Here is a 16,068-nt window from a genome sequence, read left to right on the forward strand (position 1 = left end):
GGAATATCTCTGTAATAGGGAAATTTGCTTTCTTTTCCTGAATAAGCAGCAGGACCTGGCCATGGGCAGCGGTGAGACGCTTCCTGAAAAGGAAGCCTGCACTGGTGGGGGAGATGTGGAAGGAGGAAAGATGCCAGCTGCCAGCAGAAGCCCGCAGGGTCTGTTGGAGCACGGATGCAGAGCTGCAGGAAGGGGCAGAGAAGGGAGCCAGCTAAGACTCCCACACGCACTTGCAGCTCCCACGCTCTGCAACACTGCTGCTGCTTCCATTTCCGTCTTACAGCTGTGACCACGTGAACGCTGTGCAAATAGTCCCCACAAAAATCCATCTTAACTTTCCTTAATAAAACTCAACCTAGAGCAAACTTTCGTACAATTTACTCTTCGTTATGAAAAAAACAGTGACGTAGAGGTAGAAAAACTGGGGGGGACAGGATGTCTGAGATGTCATTGCTACACCTAAGGTGAGTGGGAAGCAGGTGAGCTGCGTGCATATTCCAGTTTTATTTATTTTTGGCAGAAATAGAACATTGCTTAGGCATAATTTACATTAGAGTTTCTAATTTAATACCAAGGTTATTGAAGGAAAAGTGACACGCATTTATCAGCGGATAAAAATAACAGCAATACCAGCATTTGAGACAGCGACAGAAAGCGACAGAAAGTGTGTGCTGCCAAGGCCAGGCCTGCTGCTCGCCCGTGCTGTCCTGCAATCCACACAGGCAGCAGCAGACTTCTCCAGGGAATTCACTGAGTGGACAAAAATGAAAATGGAAAAAAAAAAAACAGAAAGCAACCCACAACTATCTGTCATTTCCCATATGCAGTCTAATCAGGAAGGTTATTAAACATGACAGAATTGCCCCAGCTCAGACTTGATCATAAAGAAATTAATAACTACGCAGCTTTCAGATGTGACCAAAAAGACAGAAGCATCTTTTGTTCTGCTGGTAAGAGAAGACCAAAAAACCTGACCGTAAGACAACAGGCTGCCAGCAAAAATGTAAGTTAGATACCATAAAGAAATCAACTGACTGAGGTTTATTTTGACAGGCTCTTGTCATCGGACTCACAAATTACGAGTTAGAGCTTTATTCCGATGTAAATCAATCTTGTGTTATCTGTGATTTACTTTATTTGCATCTGTAATTTATTTATTTGCATACGCGTGCTTTGAGTGAGTTTGAGAGTCCTCCACTCAGGTTTGCATATTCAGGCAGTAAGCTTAAAAGATGAGAAACGTCTACGAGACCATTAGCAACATAACAGGCAGCAGCTTACTTTCCAGTTACCTGCACAAATTCTACCCAGATGCCAGTAAGATCCTCCTGCTTCTAACTCAGTGTAATGACCACAGAGGGAGACACAGGAAGGCAGCAGTGCTGATAGCTCTAAGAATTCAAATAAAGACCTGATTTCCCTGAGAATCATCAGATTTTCTGTTGCATCGTTATTTAGACATTTTTATGTTGGTTTTCCTTGTAGTTTGAACCCATCTACTTGAGGGATTTTCTTTTTTCTCTGCAAATGGGTTACGAAGAGCCAACTCTCTGCAGTGTATTTTTAAATGAAAGCTGAGATAATCCTGAAGTCATCGCACTCTAGCTGAGGATTTCAGGAAAATCCACCGAGCGCAGAGGCTGGTGACAATACCGTAGCAGTTGAGGCCTCGGTACATTTCTGATATTAAGAAAGCTCAATTGTTTTCCTCTGCAGAGCATTCTCCATTAAGTGAGAACGTTTGGGGCAGGGGAGTCGGAAGTGTTTCTGAAACTGGGGACGACACACTGTAAACATTTTGGCATAGAAGTGATCCCATCATTCACAACTTCCTCTCCTGCAGGTTCCATAGCATATGTCATTTAAAGAAATTCATCTCCTGCTGAATGATTTATGATATCTTTGAGGGAAAACATACTGATGAAATGCATCAAAAGTTTTAAATGTGAACATTTGCCATGGGGTTATTTCCGTATTCTTGCCAACTTATCCCGATATTTCTTCTTGCTGCTAAAAACACTTATACAGTTGCATTAAGATTTTAGTTTCCATAGAAACTGTTATTGGCTAAAGTAAATACAAGATGGTAAGAAGTGTGAATTTCTTAGTCCTGTGAGCACACTGCAGCAGCACTGTTACACCACCTAACCTTTCCCAGTACTTAATGCTGCAGGATGGCTTTTGCTACGTCTCCATTTTAAGACCAGGGACATTCTCCTGAGCGGCCCCCCTCCACACCTCTCAGAAGGTGTGTGGATGCTCAGGGCTATTTATATGTCTTTTTGTACAAAAACACATTTCTCTGCAGCGCCCAATGTGTTATTTTGTTTTGTAGACCACTTCACTGGACTTTACATGGGGAAGTGCTGGTCTTCATTAGCCTGCACACCAAAACAAAGCTGGAGAGAGGGCTACCAGGTAATGTGTGAAAAAGAGGAAATAAATAACTGCTTCATTGCAACTAATGGCTTCCACACGCCTTCAGCATTTGTAAATATAAACGATGTGAGCCCCGAGCACCCTGGCGCTGTAACCCTGCTGAGGCCGGCTGCAAGCTCTGGCTGCCTGAACACGGTGAAAAAAGGCACGCGGCGCTTCCAGCCGGCTGTGCTGCGGCTATGCGCCGGCACGTCTTTCGAAGGGAGAAATGAACTGCATAATAATCTCCTGTTCTCAAAATTTCTCTTGTTCCCTTCCTAAATGATTCTAATGCTTACTAAAAAGGCAAAGTCCTGATAATCATCTTACAATTCCCTCACTTCTTTACAAATTTCATTGTATTTTGAATTCAGGCACTTTTTGTAACATACACAATTAGTGAGTCTTTTCTTGCTCTCTTCAGAACATTACTTCCATTTATCTTCTCATTTAGAGATCCGCAGCAGTGCTCTGTACTGCTGGAGATTTGCCCTTTTTCCAAAGAATAAGTCCTTGCATGTATATTGCACCGAGACGGAAAACTCTGTTATCATTTCTAAAAATAGCAACCGAAGGCAGAAGGACTCACACTTGACAAAACGTGGAAAAAGAAGGCAATGCTGAAACTTCTCAGTAACATGGGGTCATTTGAATACACAATTCATTGATTTGGGGATGGAGAACAATCTTATCCCCCACCTGTTACATGCTTAGGTACCTACAGAAGATCTCCCTTCTACGTTATTAGAAGCCTATGTTCCTAGGAAAGACAAACAGGCTTATTTCCACATACAACCTTTACTCTTCATGCCCTACTTACTTTGCTGTAAAGCCATTCTGACCCCCTCCCCAAGACCCACGGGGTCTACCTAACCCTCTACATCTACCAATTCCTTTGGCTGGGCATCTGAGGTAGGATGGGGGCTTGCTTAAGTCTCCCGAATTTGTCTCAGCTTCCCAGCCTTGCGTGCTTTTTTGTTGTTGGTTGGTTTTTGTAAGGAGAGGACACTGTCCGGATGCAAACATGCTTTGAGTATTCTAAAAAGATGAGCACAAATCCGCAGTACAGCCAGAGGAGCTGAGGTGGGACAGCCATGAACGTGCTACAGCACACTGCGGCGTGACAGCCCAGACGATCGTTACTGTCAGCTCCTAACGTTATGGCCTCGGCTCCAGGACTGTCATCTAGTGCTGGCTTACTCTAATTGGTTTCAGCCAGCCCCCCTGGGTAACTATTACTATTTAGGGACAACATGAAATAGGATAAAAATAGGATAAAAGAGAAAGAGTACAATGGTTTCTAAATAAGAATAAGGCATTTGGCTGTTTATCCTTCATTGATGAAAACTCCTCCAGAATGATTTTTTTTTTCCTTACGATAGTGCCTAGAAGATGCAACAACAAAAACACAAGAACAATCACAAAATACGTGCATCTTGATTTATGGAAAAATATTGTGAAAAGCAAATGCCAACCAACAAGGCTGAAGGAGAAGCTAACTGAAAAACCCTTTGTATTTCTGTTTTTCAGAAATTACGAATGCCAATAGTTGTACAAAAGGTATGCTGAATGCAGCATGGGAACAGACTCTGTTTCCAGCCATCAAAAAGACCAAGAGCGTGGCAGATTAATTAAGCCAACCAAAGAAATGTTCCTGCTGCTTAATATGGTAGCTTATAAGAAAGAAGTGTGTATTCCAGATGGTGGAGGGGAGGAAAGTTTGGGGTTTTTTTTGGTAACAAGGGCTGCTTACAGTCCTCCAAAATCACTACTTGCTGGTGGTCTCCTGTAGCAGCACACCTAACAGGTTTGGGTAGCTTGCTGTGGGTGTCCTTAATCATGCTGAAATTTAGTTTACTATAAAAATAAAAATGAATTGCATTTTTATTTAATGTTGAATAGAAAAGCCAAGGATTATTGAAAATGACACATTTTTATCAAAAGGTTCTATTTCTACATCAGAAATACACTAAATGAGGTTGAAAGATTCCCATTAACTTCTCAAGTTTTTAGTGACAACCCACAGATGAAATCCACTCCCTCTTACAATTCTCAAAATAGATTAAAAAGATTTGCACAAACTGGTATAAGTCCCCTAACAGTATAAAAATTGTTTAATACTACAGGGATGGGGGATTGGCAGGGGAATTAGGAGATAAATCACCTAAATCTCTTGTTTTACAGTGAAAGCTGTGCCAACACACTACAGCACGCTGTCCTTTCCATCTGGCAAGACAAATACAGGAAGCAAATTCCCAAGTCAGTGATGATCCCACCAGACCACAAGAGATGACCTTCTGGGATAGCTAAGGAACATGTGAAGTGATACCACAGCAGGGGGAAGCATTTGTTTCTGAGGCAGCTTAACTCCGTTCCTGGTCTGCAGCTTACACTGGAGGCCATATTACCTATAGGGCAAGATGCTCAGCGGGTACCTGTACATCACAACAGAGCCACCCCTCTGGACACAGCTCAGATTCATCATCACAGCACAACCATCACGTGCATCGCACGTTTGCCATACATCGAGCAGGCTGTGAACAACCTCTCTGTGTGCTACATGAAGGCAGCTTGCTTTCCCACGCAGGAACCATCCCAAAACAGCGTTCGCTATTTACGCTCACCTGAGTACCAGGGTGGCTCAATCTGAAAGTACAGCTGTGGAAAAGAAAACCTGGGAACTTTGGCGAGTGTCACACGGATGTGGTGCTACTCACTTAAGCCCATATACCAGGGTTTTTACTAGAAACCTCCACACAATCACAAGCTGCTACTGCTTGGCTTAGAGCCAAGCCTTCCTGCTGCTATACGAGTTTTGTGTTTTCTGTGGACAATCAGGGCTCCTGTAACACTCACTCACCTGCAGGCAGCACTCCTTCGCTGAGCCCCACTGCACAGATCAAGGCACAACAGACACGACTGGCCCCAAAATGAGCATTTTGCTTCACACCACTTGCAAAATCCTATCAACAGCCAACCCAGGTGCTGTTCCCATTCTGCCCACACACAAACCCATGACAAAAAGCAAACCTATTCACACAGGTGGTGCATTTCACCACCCTAAAAGTCAGGATTTTCTCATACCCTTCATTTAATGCCACTGCTGTCAAATCCATAACATGTGGTAACAAAAACAGCCTTTATGTAACCTAATAAATAAAAGTCACCAAGGCAATAGCTATGCATAAATTTTAGCTAAAAACATTTTGTTAGAAGAACATGAATGTCCTCTGTAAAGCGGGTAGCATTTTAAAATAATGTTCTAGCCATTGTTAATACTTTATTGCTATTCATCATAGAACCATTAATCATGGTGAACTCATTTGGTATTAATGTGGATGTCATAAAGTACTTCTGCTGCATTTCAATTATAACTCAGCCTTTAAAACGCTGCCAACATTACATGAAAGCTCTGAAAACCAAATTTGAATAGTCTGTTCAGAGATAACTACAGTTACATTCTGGCACAGAGAAACCACCTTTTCCAGCCCTAGGCGCTGAGCAGACCCCAGGGCAGTGCCCTTGCCCATGGCTGGGAGCAGGGAGCCCAGCAGGAGGCTCGGTGAGGCTGCAGCCTCCAGAACTGGCCATTGTCCCCTGGGATGATGGCAGGAGACGCATTTCTCCAGGCTGCTTCAATCTCACAGGCTCAGCAGCAGCTAAGCAGCAGCAAGGCCTTACTTTCAGGACCCTGTAAGGGATTTCTTTTTCTCCTATCGTTCCTGGGATACCCCACAGCACACTCTTGCTTCCAGAGGTGTGCACTCCATTGTTGGTTTGTTTGGTTGTTTTTTTTTCCTCTCTGATGTGTGGTTGCTGTCCAAACAAAACCACCACGGAGTACATATATCTACAACCTCCTGTCTTTACAGACAGCAAAGGAGTATGCAATATATCAGAGAGGACCTAGGGGAGCTGATATCCTGACCTCTCTACAACCGTTTAAAAATAAATATTAAAAAAAAAAAATCCTTCTGGCCTCAAGAGGCACTGAAAAAGGAAAATAAGCAGGCTGAAATGCAACATGGAGCTCAACAGCCATCAGCTCCTGGCCATCAGGGAAGCCAGGAACTTGAGCAAATTTAAATGTAGCTCCAGATAAACCAGGATTTTTGTTCATTCACTGTCAGCAGAGCTTCCATCATCAGTTTTTAAATACAGAATCAATGACAACAGCTCAACTATCACAACACTTCTTATCAGAAACTGTGATAAATGAAGCAAAGACAAAATGTTTCTTATTATCGAAGGAAACATTCTTTGAAACAAATTCTTGCATGTAATTCCCATTCTATTTTCCTAGGTAGTCAATGCAACAGGTAAGCATACAGCAAAACCGCCTACCTTGGGGGCTCTGGCATGTTTTCCACATCTGGCATCTTTGACGAGACTGATATCTAGCAGCTCCGTCTCCTAGAAGAAAAAATTACAAAGGTAATTAAGACATCAGTCAAAAAGTTTTGCTGGTGTGCTACACACATCTCGGATCTGACAGGGGTTCACCCGTTTGCAATGACTTCTGTCCAAATTGAGGGCAGTTTTGAGGCATGCTGTATCGCGCTTAATCTAGTCTAAAAGCAATACAGAAACACAACTTAGTTTCCTTTAAAACGTGCATGTCTCATGATATACAGAATATACTGAAGCCACATTAGTCAAGCTTATTTCCTGGATCAGTAAATACCAGCTGCTGTGCTTTTTTTTTTTTATTTTCTTCTTTTTAATACAATGTAAGCTTTTTGATGCTAGCTACAGTGAGAAAAAGATGTTACTAAACAGAAAATCCTGTCTCTGCAATAGAAAACCTACTTTATCATGGTCAGAGGGTTTTGAAAAGTCCACATAAAACTCCCAAAGTGTTACAAACACAATGTCAACATGTCACAGGAACCTTCCAGTACTTACTAAAAACCCTGTGCTTTTGACAAGCATTTCACCGTTCATACGTTACTCCCCAACTTTAGGTTATACAACACATGCTGCACTTGGAACAAAACCGGCACATGATGACAGCTCTGTTGGGCAAGCTCCTGTCCTCCCCTACCCATGCATCCCATGAGCAACCTCCCCTCTCTTGGGTGCTCTCAGTGGTGCCAGCAGCATGGTACTCCCCCGGGACTGGGGGGAAGCATCCAACCCTCTGCAAAGGCACGGCACTCTGTAATCTCCTACCAACATCACCTCCCCAGTCTCATCCTGCGACGGGGCATTCATTTCCTGATGTTGCCGTGTTGGTTTTTGCTTCAGTGCCTCAACCTTTGCAGGCATGGCCAGTCCGGGAGGAGGAAGGGGGCTGCAGACCAGAGGGGTGCAATTCCCTTGCCGGCACGCACACTACAAAACCACGTAATGGTACCCAGCTTTGCCCCCAAGCGATGCAAACCGTTTTGCAAGACAAAGCAAGATCATCTGATCTATCTGGCATTACTTGACAATCTTCAAGCACATCTTAACACTGTCTGCCTCATTTACACTAGTATTTGGACTAATAGCCCATGCTAGCATGGCTCGATTACATACTAAATATAGTTTAAAAGTACATCAGCAGGAATGTGACCACACTGCAATTACAGCTACACCAGTTCAGTGCATTTCAGCCTTCTAGCAGTTCCTGCAAATACTGTGCAGAGAATGTGGTATCTTCTGTGCAGCATAAAGACACTTCATTGTTTAATTCCAGTGGAAGAAAAAAAGATTTTCTCATGGACATATTATTTTGCCATGGATTACTTTGCAGCCTTATTTATTTTTCATTTTATGGGACCTGCTGCTGCAGAGCTCTTGCAGACGTTTGCTGTCTAATAAGACGTGAGCTTACCACACATGACTGTACATTCACAACATCCCCCTCCAGCCCTCATATCAATCCCAATTCTCTCCTGTATAGTACCAGCTGAATTTGCATGACCATTTTTTCCCCTCTTTATCTAACCTGTTTAGGGGAAACTTGGACTTTTGTGATCTTTATTTTTTTATCATACTTCCCAGAAACAGGAAAAGGAGGTGAAAACTTTCAGGGGTTAGGAAGAAGTATAGGTAGGGCTATAAAGGGGAATATTCTATAAACCTCCTTAAGAAATCACTCAAAATACACCAATACACAAGGCATGCATATACAAGTACTCCTCCGAACGCTCTGCAGCCCCTCGCATTCACGGCTGACTTGGCATCAGAAAAGCATCTCTACAGCTCTCCCTGATGCAGCTCAGGAGCATCTGATGCTTTGTGAACCCAGCTTTTACATCCAGAAGCTGCTCTTACTTTCAGATCTAAACTCTTCTCAATCAATCAGTCTTCCACCTGACAGTAGCACAACGGACACAAGGAGATTAGGGCAAAACTCAATCCTCCGAGTGCAGAAAAGGCCCGAATGCACAAAGTTCTGGGTAATCCTCACTGTTCAGGGAAACAACTGCATGAGGAATGTCTATAATCTGTAGATAGGTGGATATAGAAGGCCATTCGGATATTGGCAGAATGGAAAATCATGGCATGGGACAGGACTGCACTCGGGTTTGTCTCACCCAGAGCAAGAACTGAAGCAGGAAACTGAGTCCCACCCAACATAATTACGGGGAGGAGGGGAGCAGAGGACAGGCACAACAGGCAAGGAAGTGTAAAGAAAAAAAAAAAAAAAAAAAAAACAAGGACAAGAGCCAGACTATTCTGTGAGCATAAAGCAAAGGGAAACCAAGAGACACGATGCAAGCCCAGAGACCACACAGTAAACATGCCGTGGGATAGAGCACGGAGGTGACAGCACTTCAGAGTTACGGCCCATGAGCTCCACAAGAGCAAACACGCATCGCCTGGCTGCCACAGACAGCAGCACGGCCTTTGGGGTGAAAGGCCAGGTGTGGTATTTATCGCAACAAATAATACTTGTGCCCCAAAGCAGTCTCCAGCCCATGACGAAGTGCTCTACAGAAGCTATGGGCACATGCGTGGTGTGGCATGAAACTAAAATTTTGCAGACTGAAAGGACTGACAAACACCACAATTTTTAGCAGTAAGCACTAAGATAAATGAAAGATGTCAAAAAAATGGATCTTAAAGATGGTGAACCATGCAGAATGAACTGCAGATGCTTTTTTTTGGTTGGACTGATCCGGCATTTTAGCTCTTAAAAAAAAAAACAACAGAATTAATCATTTGCTCACTTACAAAAGTGAAAAGTGTAACTAGATCTCCCTTTGCACACACATAGACAGACCCTGTCAAATGCAATAGCACACGTTTGGAAGAACATCCATCTTCTGGCCTCGCTGTTCTGTTTCCTCTCTGCTGGGTTACCTCTCTGAGCAGGTTTTACAATCCTACCCGTATATTTATTTATATTTCTATTTGACAAGAGCATTTAATTTTTGAGGAAGCCACCATCAGATATCAGGCAGGAATGGTCCAGCTTCCATAATTAGATTTTATATGTATGTCCTGGACTGCAGAAGCAATAGCCTGGTAGTTTAGAGCCCAGGCTATGGCACCTACGCAGAGGGGAGCAGGATATGCACCCACATAAGCGCCTTTGCAGGCAGCATTCAGGGGGCTGGATAAATCAGAATTCATAATGTGCCATTTCTTAGAAATTCTTTAGTTCAAAAATCCCAAACCTCCTGGAATTCCCTGCCCCCTGGGCGCTTGCTTTCATCTTTCACTCAACTAATTAACAAGACAGAGAGCAACTTCCTCCCAAATGAGAGAAAAGACAATTTCCCTAATCCCCTATTACAAAGTGTGGACAGACGTTTGTAAAGTGAAAACAGGCACATGCACCGGGCAGAAAACTGCCCCATTTCCTGTGCAGCAAAAATGTCCGTGCCCTCCTCTGCTTAAGTCAACAGTAGTTTTGCTACCAACTTCCTCAGCATGGGCTTGGGCACTGCTTTCTGTGCTGCAGGAGGCACAAAAGCCAGAGCAACTGAGAAAAAAAAATAATCCTGCACCAGTCCAACTTCTCTCGGTTTAATGACCTCCAACTCACTGCTATTGGGACTTACTAATCTTGCAATAGAATAACTCTTAATGCAACTGGTAGATCCCCTTCATATTTTATAATACGTAAATTCCTGAGAAGTGAGTTATTAATCCTACCATGTTTGTTTTCAATTAGCAGCCGAGACAGAGATGTATTCATATAGGGCCCGATTGCACAACCTCACTTTTATGGGTGAGCACACGCTCACAAAAGCAATGGATTGTGCAACCCTCAGTGACTGCTTGAGCACTTATAGTTAGGCCTGTCTGAATCTAATAGAGTAACACCAATTTGTACCAGCTGAGGATCTGGCTCACTCCTATTTTAAACTGCCCACAGCGATGCCAAGTGAATCACGCTGTCTTGGGAACTTGCTCGTGACGTAGCGCCAGCTGGGAAGCAGGACTCCTCGCTGGCCTCGCTGAAGAGCTCTGCTGAAGAGCCCTCGGTGGCACAGCAGGCTGGAGAGCAGGATCAAGTGTCCTACACAATTTCACAAAAACTATGTCAAGGAGACAGAGCAAAAGCGGGTGTGCACTGCAACAGCTGCACGGGTAGACCAGATATCTAATTGCTTTACTTATGTCCCGAACAAAAATAATTCCACTCTGCTCAGAGTGCTCACTGTGGTTGAAGAGTCAGGCAGTGCTTGAACCCCCACTTGTCCCACCTCCATTTCCACATCCCTTCTGTCGCGACGTCCTTGCCTTGCGCTAGGTTAAACAGCTCTGCGTGCTGCTATGAACCACTGGATGATGTTGCCACGGCCATTGCAGCATAGGGTTACAGAATATCTGACGGACAAGTAATTAAACTCTGAAAATTCATTTTCCACTTAGCTGTGAAACCTGCTGCTCCTGGGTTCAAACCCGAAGAAGAAACTGTGTGCCTTAAAGTTTATCTACTTCTTCTAAATGTTACCAGTTGAGCTAATAAAAGACACAACACACTGCCTTCAAAGTTTGTATCACACAGTCCTGGCATAATAAACTTTGAAAAACCAAGCCCATTATTTTGTAAACAAACACCATTAATGCTAGTAGATGGCAACATCTGGCAAAAGTTTTCAAAGGGGAAAAAAACATTATTGCTGAAGCAAACTTCTCACGAAAACTTAAACAGCAGCATCTTCTATTGGGAACAGTTAATCATAATAAAATGTTTCTTTAACATAGAGAGATTCCATTTTAACATTTTCTGAACATGAAAGCATTGAACATTTCTTGAGCAAAAAAAGCCTATTCAGTTCTAAACTACATTTTTATCCTGCATTTTTTAAATGTATAAAATAAAAACACAACTGACTATAATTTCCTTATAGCATGTTAGAAAGAAAATATTAAGGTCAACGTTTGAATCTGATTTGGAACAATTACAAGCTATGCTAAATAAATATCTCCCTATACATTCAGACTAAGTATGTAGGCAAACTCAGTAATTTACAACCATTTATAGAATAAGCCTCATTTAGGTTTCAGAGACTTGACAGTGTGCTTATAAATCAGCCACACTCAAATTGCTCCAGGACTGAAATTTTCTGCATAGATAGAGAGCATTTAGCACTAATTTAGAAAGGCTGCTTTCACAGGTATGTAATCCTCCTGCTAAAAATATATAATTTTTCCTCATTATCATTAAGAATAGATTAAATAAAACACAGCAATTTGTCTCCTCATTCCAAATGAAAACTTGAAAAGGAGAAAGATTTTAAAGAAACCTGCACTGATGGCTGCAGGAACAAAAAGCAAGACTTCCAATGATGTTAATTGGAGCTGAGCTAAGGCTGTGCTGTGTTTTCCTGGAAGTCCTCTCACGCAATTCATAATCTGCATCCTCCTAGAGAGAGAGAGTCCCTGAAGAAGCTGCTTCCATGTTCCCTCCTGCCAATGCACAGCTCAGTTATAGGCATTACAAATCAATGGTAAACCTCTCCCTGACAACAGCAACGTCTTTGTCAGCATAAAGTTGTTCTTCACAAGTTCTAGGTATTTAATTCCCTTCCCACTTGCTCTTTTTAAGAAGCCATTGAAAAGAATTATATTAATGGCATAGCTCATCAACTTGCCCAACACCACCAGACCTCTCCTAGCTCCTTGCGTGTGCTGCCCTCCTCACAGGGATATGAAGTAGCAACCACCACGGATTCATTCCCTTAAACAAAGAGTAAAGTGATGCACTACTACAGTCACCGAGAGTCAGATGGTGGATGACCTCCCCCAGGGAAACAGTTTCAAAGGGTTCAGTATCACAGGGAGGAGAGGTTTTTCAAAAAAAATTAAAACAGAATGACTGCTTTCCACCCAAACTGAACTATTTGCAAGCTTCAAATTGAAGCAGACTTCATCTGGGTGGTCAGTTAACTGTTCTTACCTCAAAAACAGTCAGAAGACCTCAGCCCCTGAAAGGTGAGAGTTAGTATTCATGATTTGACCCAACTGCTCTAGGAACGAGCTCCAAATGGACCTGCAAGCACAGAGACCTCGCAAGGTAAGTGCCAAGTTAAACGACAGCCCTACTGAAGGGCCCTTGCAGCACTCCTATAGAAGAGTCAGACAAACTGGAAAGTTTTCACTGTCTTAATAACGCTCAGTCTCTCAATGCATCCCCGGAGACTTGAGAAGAGCAACATTTTATAGTACAGGGAAAATAGTCTGTCATTTGTATGATGCACAGGGCTATTAGTGAAAAAAAACGAGAAGGAATTTTCATGCTAAGTACCCTTTTAATAATGAAAGCAAAACAAGCCTTCTACATCTATCCATATAGCTCTTTGCTGCTTCATTAAGGAAAATTTCATTTACTTGGATTTACAGACAGTGCCTAACCAGTCTAGAAACTGGTGCATCGATTTCACAGCACAACTTTTAGTGCCAAAGAAATAGTTGTGACGCAGAAAAAAGTGCAGCAGTAAAGATTTGCCACCTGCCTTCATCTCAGCAAATAACCAGCGTAAATGGATGAAGGGTGAACCAAGGAGTCAGAGGGCTCTGCTCACTGGTTCAGACTTAAGTCTTAAGTATTTACAAAGCAACACACTGGGAAAAACAGAAAATTTCCCAAACAGGCAAGACTTCAGTCTGCCCCCTCCTTCAGTCACGTCTGAAGCTGCAGTTTTACCCCAAATTCACCGTTGGTATAAGCTCAGCTTGGTAAACATAAATAACTACTTCCCATGTTAGTCAGAGTATCGGTACATACTCCACAAAAACAGGCCACGACCCTAAGATCTTTCACTCTAAATACACAAGACAGCCAGAGGATGAAATAAGAAATAGGTATGTGAAATAAACTCCCAGCAGCACAAAGGAAAATAGTGGTAAAGCTGGAGAAGCATCTCCCTGTCTTAGCCCAGGCCTACGCATCAGTGCGCTGTCCCTTTCCCACCTCTCTGCCCTTTGCAGCGCACTCTGCCTACCAGTGCTCTACCTTTTCAGGACAGGCAGCATATCCAGGGGTGACAGAGATGGATAAAGACATGTTAGACAAAAGCTAGGAGCTTTATGATGATGGCAACCTGATGCTTTTGGAGAAATGAGTGGGCAGACAATGGGATCTCCAGCACCTACAGGAGCCGCTCTCCAGGTTCGGGCTTGCTGTGTACAGCTGGAAGTTTCTCCCCAAAAGCTCTCGCTTGTCACCCAGCTGGCAGCAGGAGCTGCGTGGACACCAAAGCACCACTGATGGTCGGGCTGGGTTTGGTTCTGCTGAAACGGTTGTCACAGACCTGCTCTCCACACGCACACGAGTGAATAACCACAGGAGGAAAGGGAGAACTGACGAGGTGCAGCCAGCATTCAAAGAAAAAAGAGCTGGGGGAGGACCAGCTTCAAAAGAAAATACAAAGCATATTGTAGGCAGCCTTCATAATGGTACTTGACTGATTTTTATTCACATAACTCAGAATAACCTGGCAATTTTTAGCTCCAGAGTCACAAGGAAAAGTACACTGAATTGAAGTTTTTAGCAGCAGATAAAAAAGAGGTGTTTCTATTAAGAAGCTTCTCGGTTCAAATAAAAAGTCTCAATCATGTATGATTATGATGATTAAACGCCTTCCCAGAACGGACCGTATCATATTTTGGGAGTGATGTTCTTGTGCCATTACTTCATGCCAACAAGGGATCACAGAGCATATAGATCACTGGTATGACTTTCCTTTTGAAGCAAGTAGAGTGTTTTATTTTCAGCAGAGCGCCCCGAGCAGCGAAGAGCTGCAGAAGGGACTTGCGTCTCAACTCGCACCACCGGGGGCAGAGCCGCTGTGGTGCGGCTCAGGGGAACCTCCTGCCCACCGCGAGGGCTCGCCAAGAGGGAACGAGCTCAAATCCTTCGAGCTCCTGCTATACAGGTACTTGTCTGCCCATGCAGCCTAAGTTTGATGCGTCTAAAATAATGGCAACACGTTAAAGGGTTGTAATATACCTTTGTAGAAGGGGCTTTCATCAGGTGAGGGTGCTTTTGGCAGGACTGCACCGTTCTGTAATGCTGTTCTTTCTGACTAGCTTGTTTTGTGGAGGAGTTTGCAGACTGCACTTTTAATTATTGTTAATAGCCTGGAGCTTTTGGCTTCTTTATATTAAAGCAATAAATACTTTTTATATATTTAGATTTAACAAAAGCAGAGGAGGAACTTGGAATCGCTCTGCTAACTACATAACACACAGAGTCTCAAGGCTAAGGCTCAATGTATCAGTACATGCCCTACACGTGTACCTATGACTTCTGTGCAGGAATAAAGTAAAAGGATCATCAACAGAAAACTTTGCAGTAGCACAATGTGCATTTCCTGCCCATTCTTCCAGCCAGGGCCCTAGCATGCATGGCTTAACTGGAAAACCCAAAATCCAGGCAAACTTCCAACAGGAAACTCACGCTGTAACATGATGCTTCCGACACTGAAGATGACAGCTAAGAAGTCATGAATTAACCTTTGTAAATGTTTTTAGAATCCGAGGCCTGGTTGTTGAGATTTAGAGCTGAAACAGCACCAAGAGACATGTTGCCAAGATTTCTCCCCCAGACATAAAGGTCCCTCAGGACCACTGATTTTGTTAAAATATCTGTTAGTATGGGATGAAAATTTCTCACTAGATTTTTAAACAAATCATCCTGGTCTTGCATCTAATCTGTACCAAACCTGAAAACTGAAGAAAAACTAAAACTTGTAAATTTTAGAAAAGGGGAAGGAGTGGGCTATGACCCAAGCAGCTGTAGGCATATTAGTCTGGTAGGCAAAGCTTTAGATCATATGCGGAAAAGAGCATAACAACATGGAAGTAAAACAAAAACAAGAAGCCCCCACCTGGGCTTGCCAGCCAAATCATATAGAACTAAGCTGATAAATTTTTTGTTGGCACAGGAAGCTTTGAAGATTGCCTGAATTTTGATGAATTGCATAAGCCAGAATTGGTGCAGCATCATCCAAAGCTCTGGTCACCAGCACTCAGAGTTGAATTTAACATGAAGGAGGTACAGAGGGGGTTTCACAAGTGATCAGGGACCTGGCAGCATGCTCTGATTCAAGGAGAGCTTGGCTTCCTAAGAACAGCGAAGGAAGGCCAAGAGGAGTATGGTTATTGTCTGTACAGCCATGCATTGTAGCATCAGTTGAGATGAAGAGGAGTTATTCAATCTAAAAAGAAATAAGAATTGAGCAATATTGATTCTCCACTAAA

The 16,068-nt window shown here is 43.1% G+C and overlaps 1 protein-coding gene across 13 annotated transcripts in view; it reads right to left on the reverse strand.

The window, feature by feature from the left end:
• The window catches only part of PLCB1 (phospholipase C beta 1), a 432,352-nt gene that overhangs the window by 275,020 nt on the left and 141,264 nt on the right, over positions 1-16,068 (reverse strand). For all 13 annotated transcript variants that reach the window (XM_048060933.2, XM_048060934.2, XM_048060932.2 and 10 more), the window contains one exon: positions 6,763-6,831. In XM_048060933.2, coding sequence (XP_047916890.1) covers positions 6,763-6,831 — 69 coding nt within the window. The remainder of the gene's footprint in view (positions 1-6,762; positions 6,832-16,068) is intronic.

Source organism: Anser cygnoides, chromosome 3, assembly GCF_040182565.1.
Source record: "Anser cygnoides isolate HZ-2024a breed goose chromosome 3, Taihu_goose_T2T_genome, whole genome shotgun sequence".
NCBI lineage: Eukaryota > Metazoa > Chordata > Aves > Anseriformes > Anatidae > Anser > Anser cygnoides.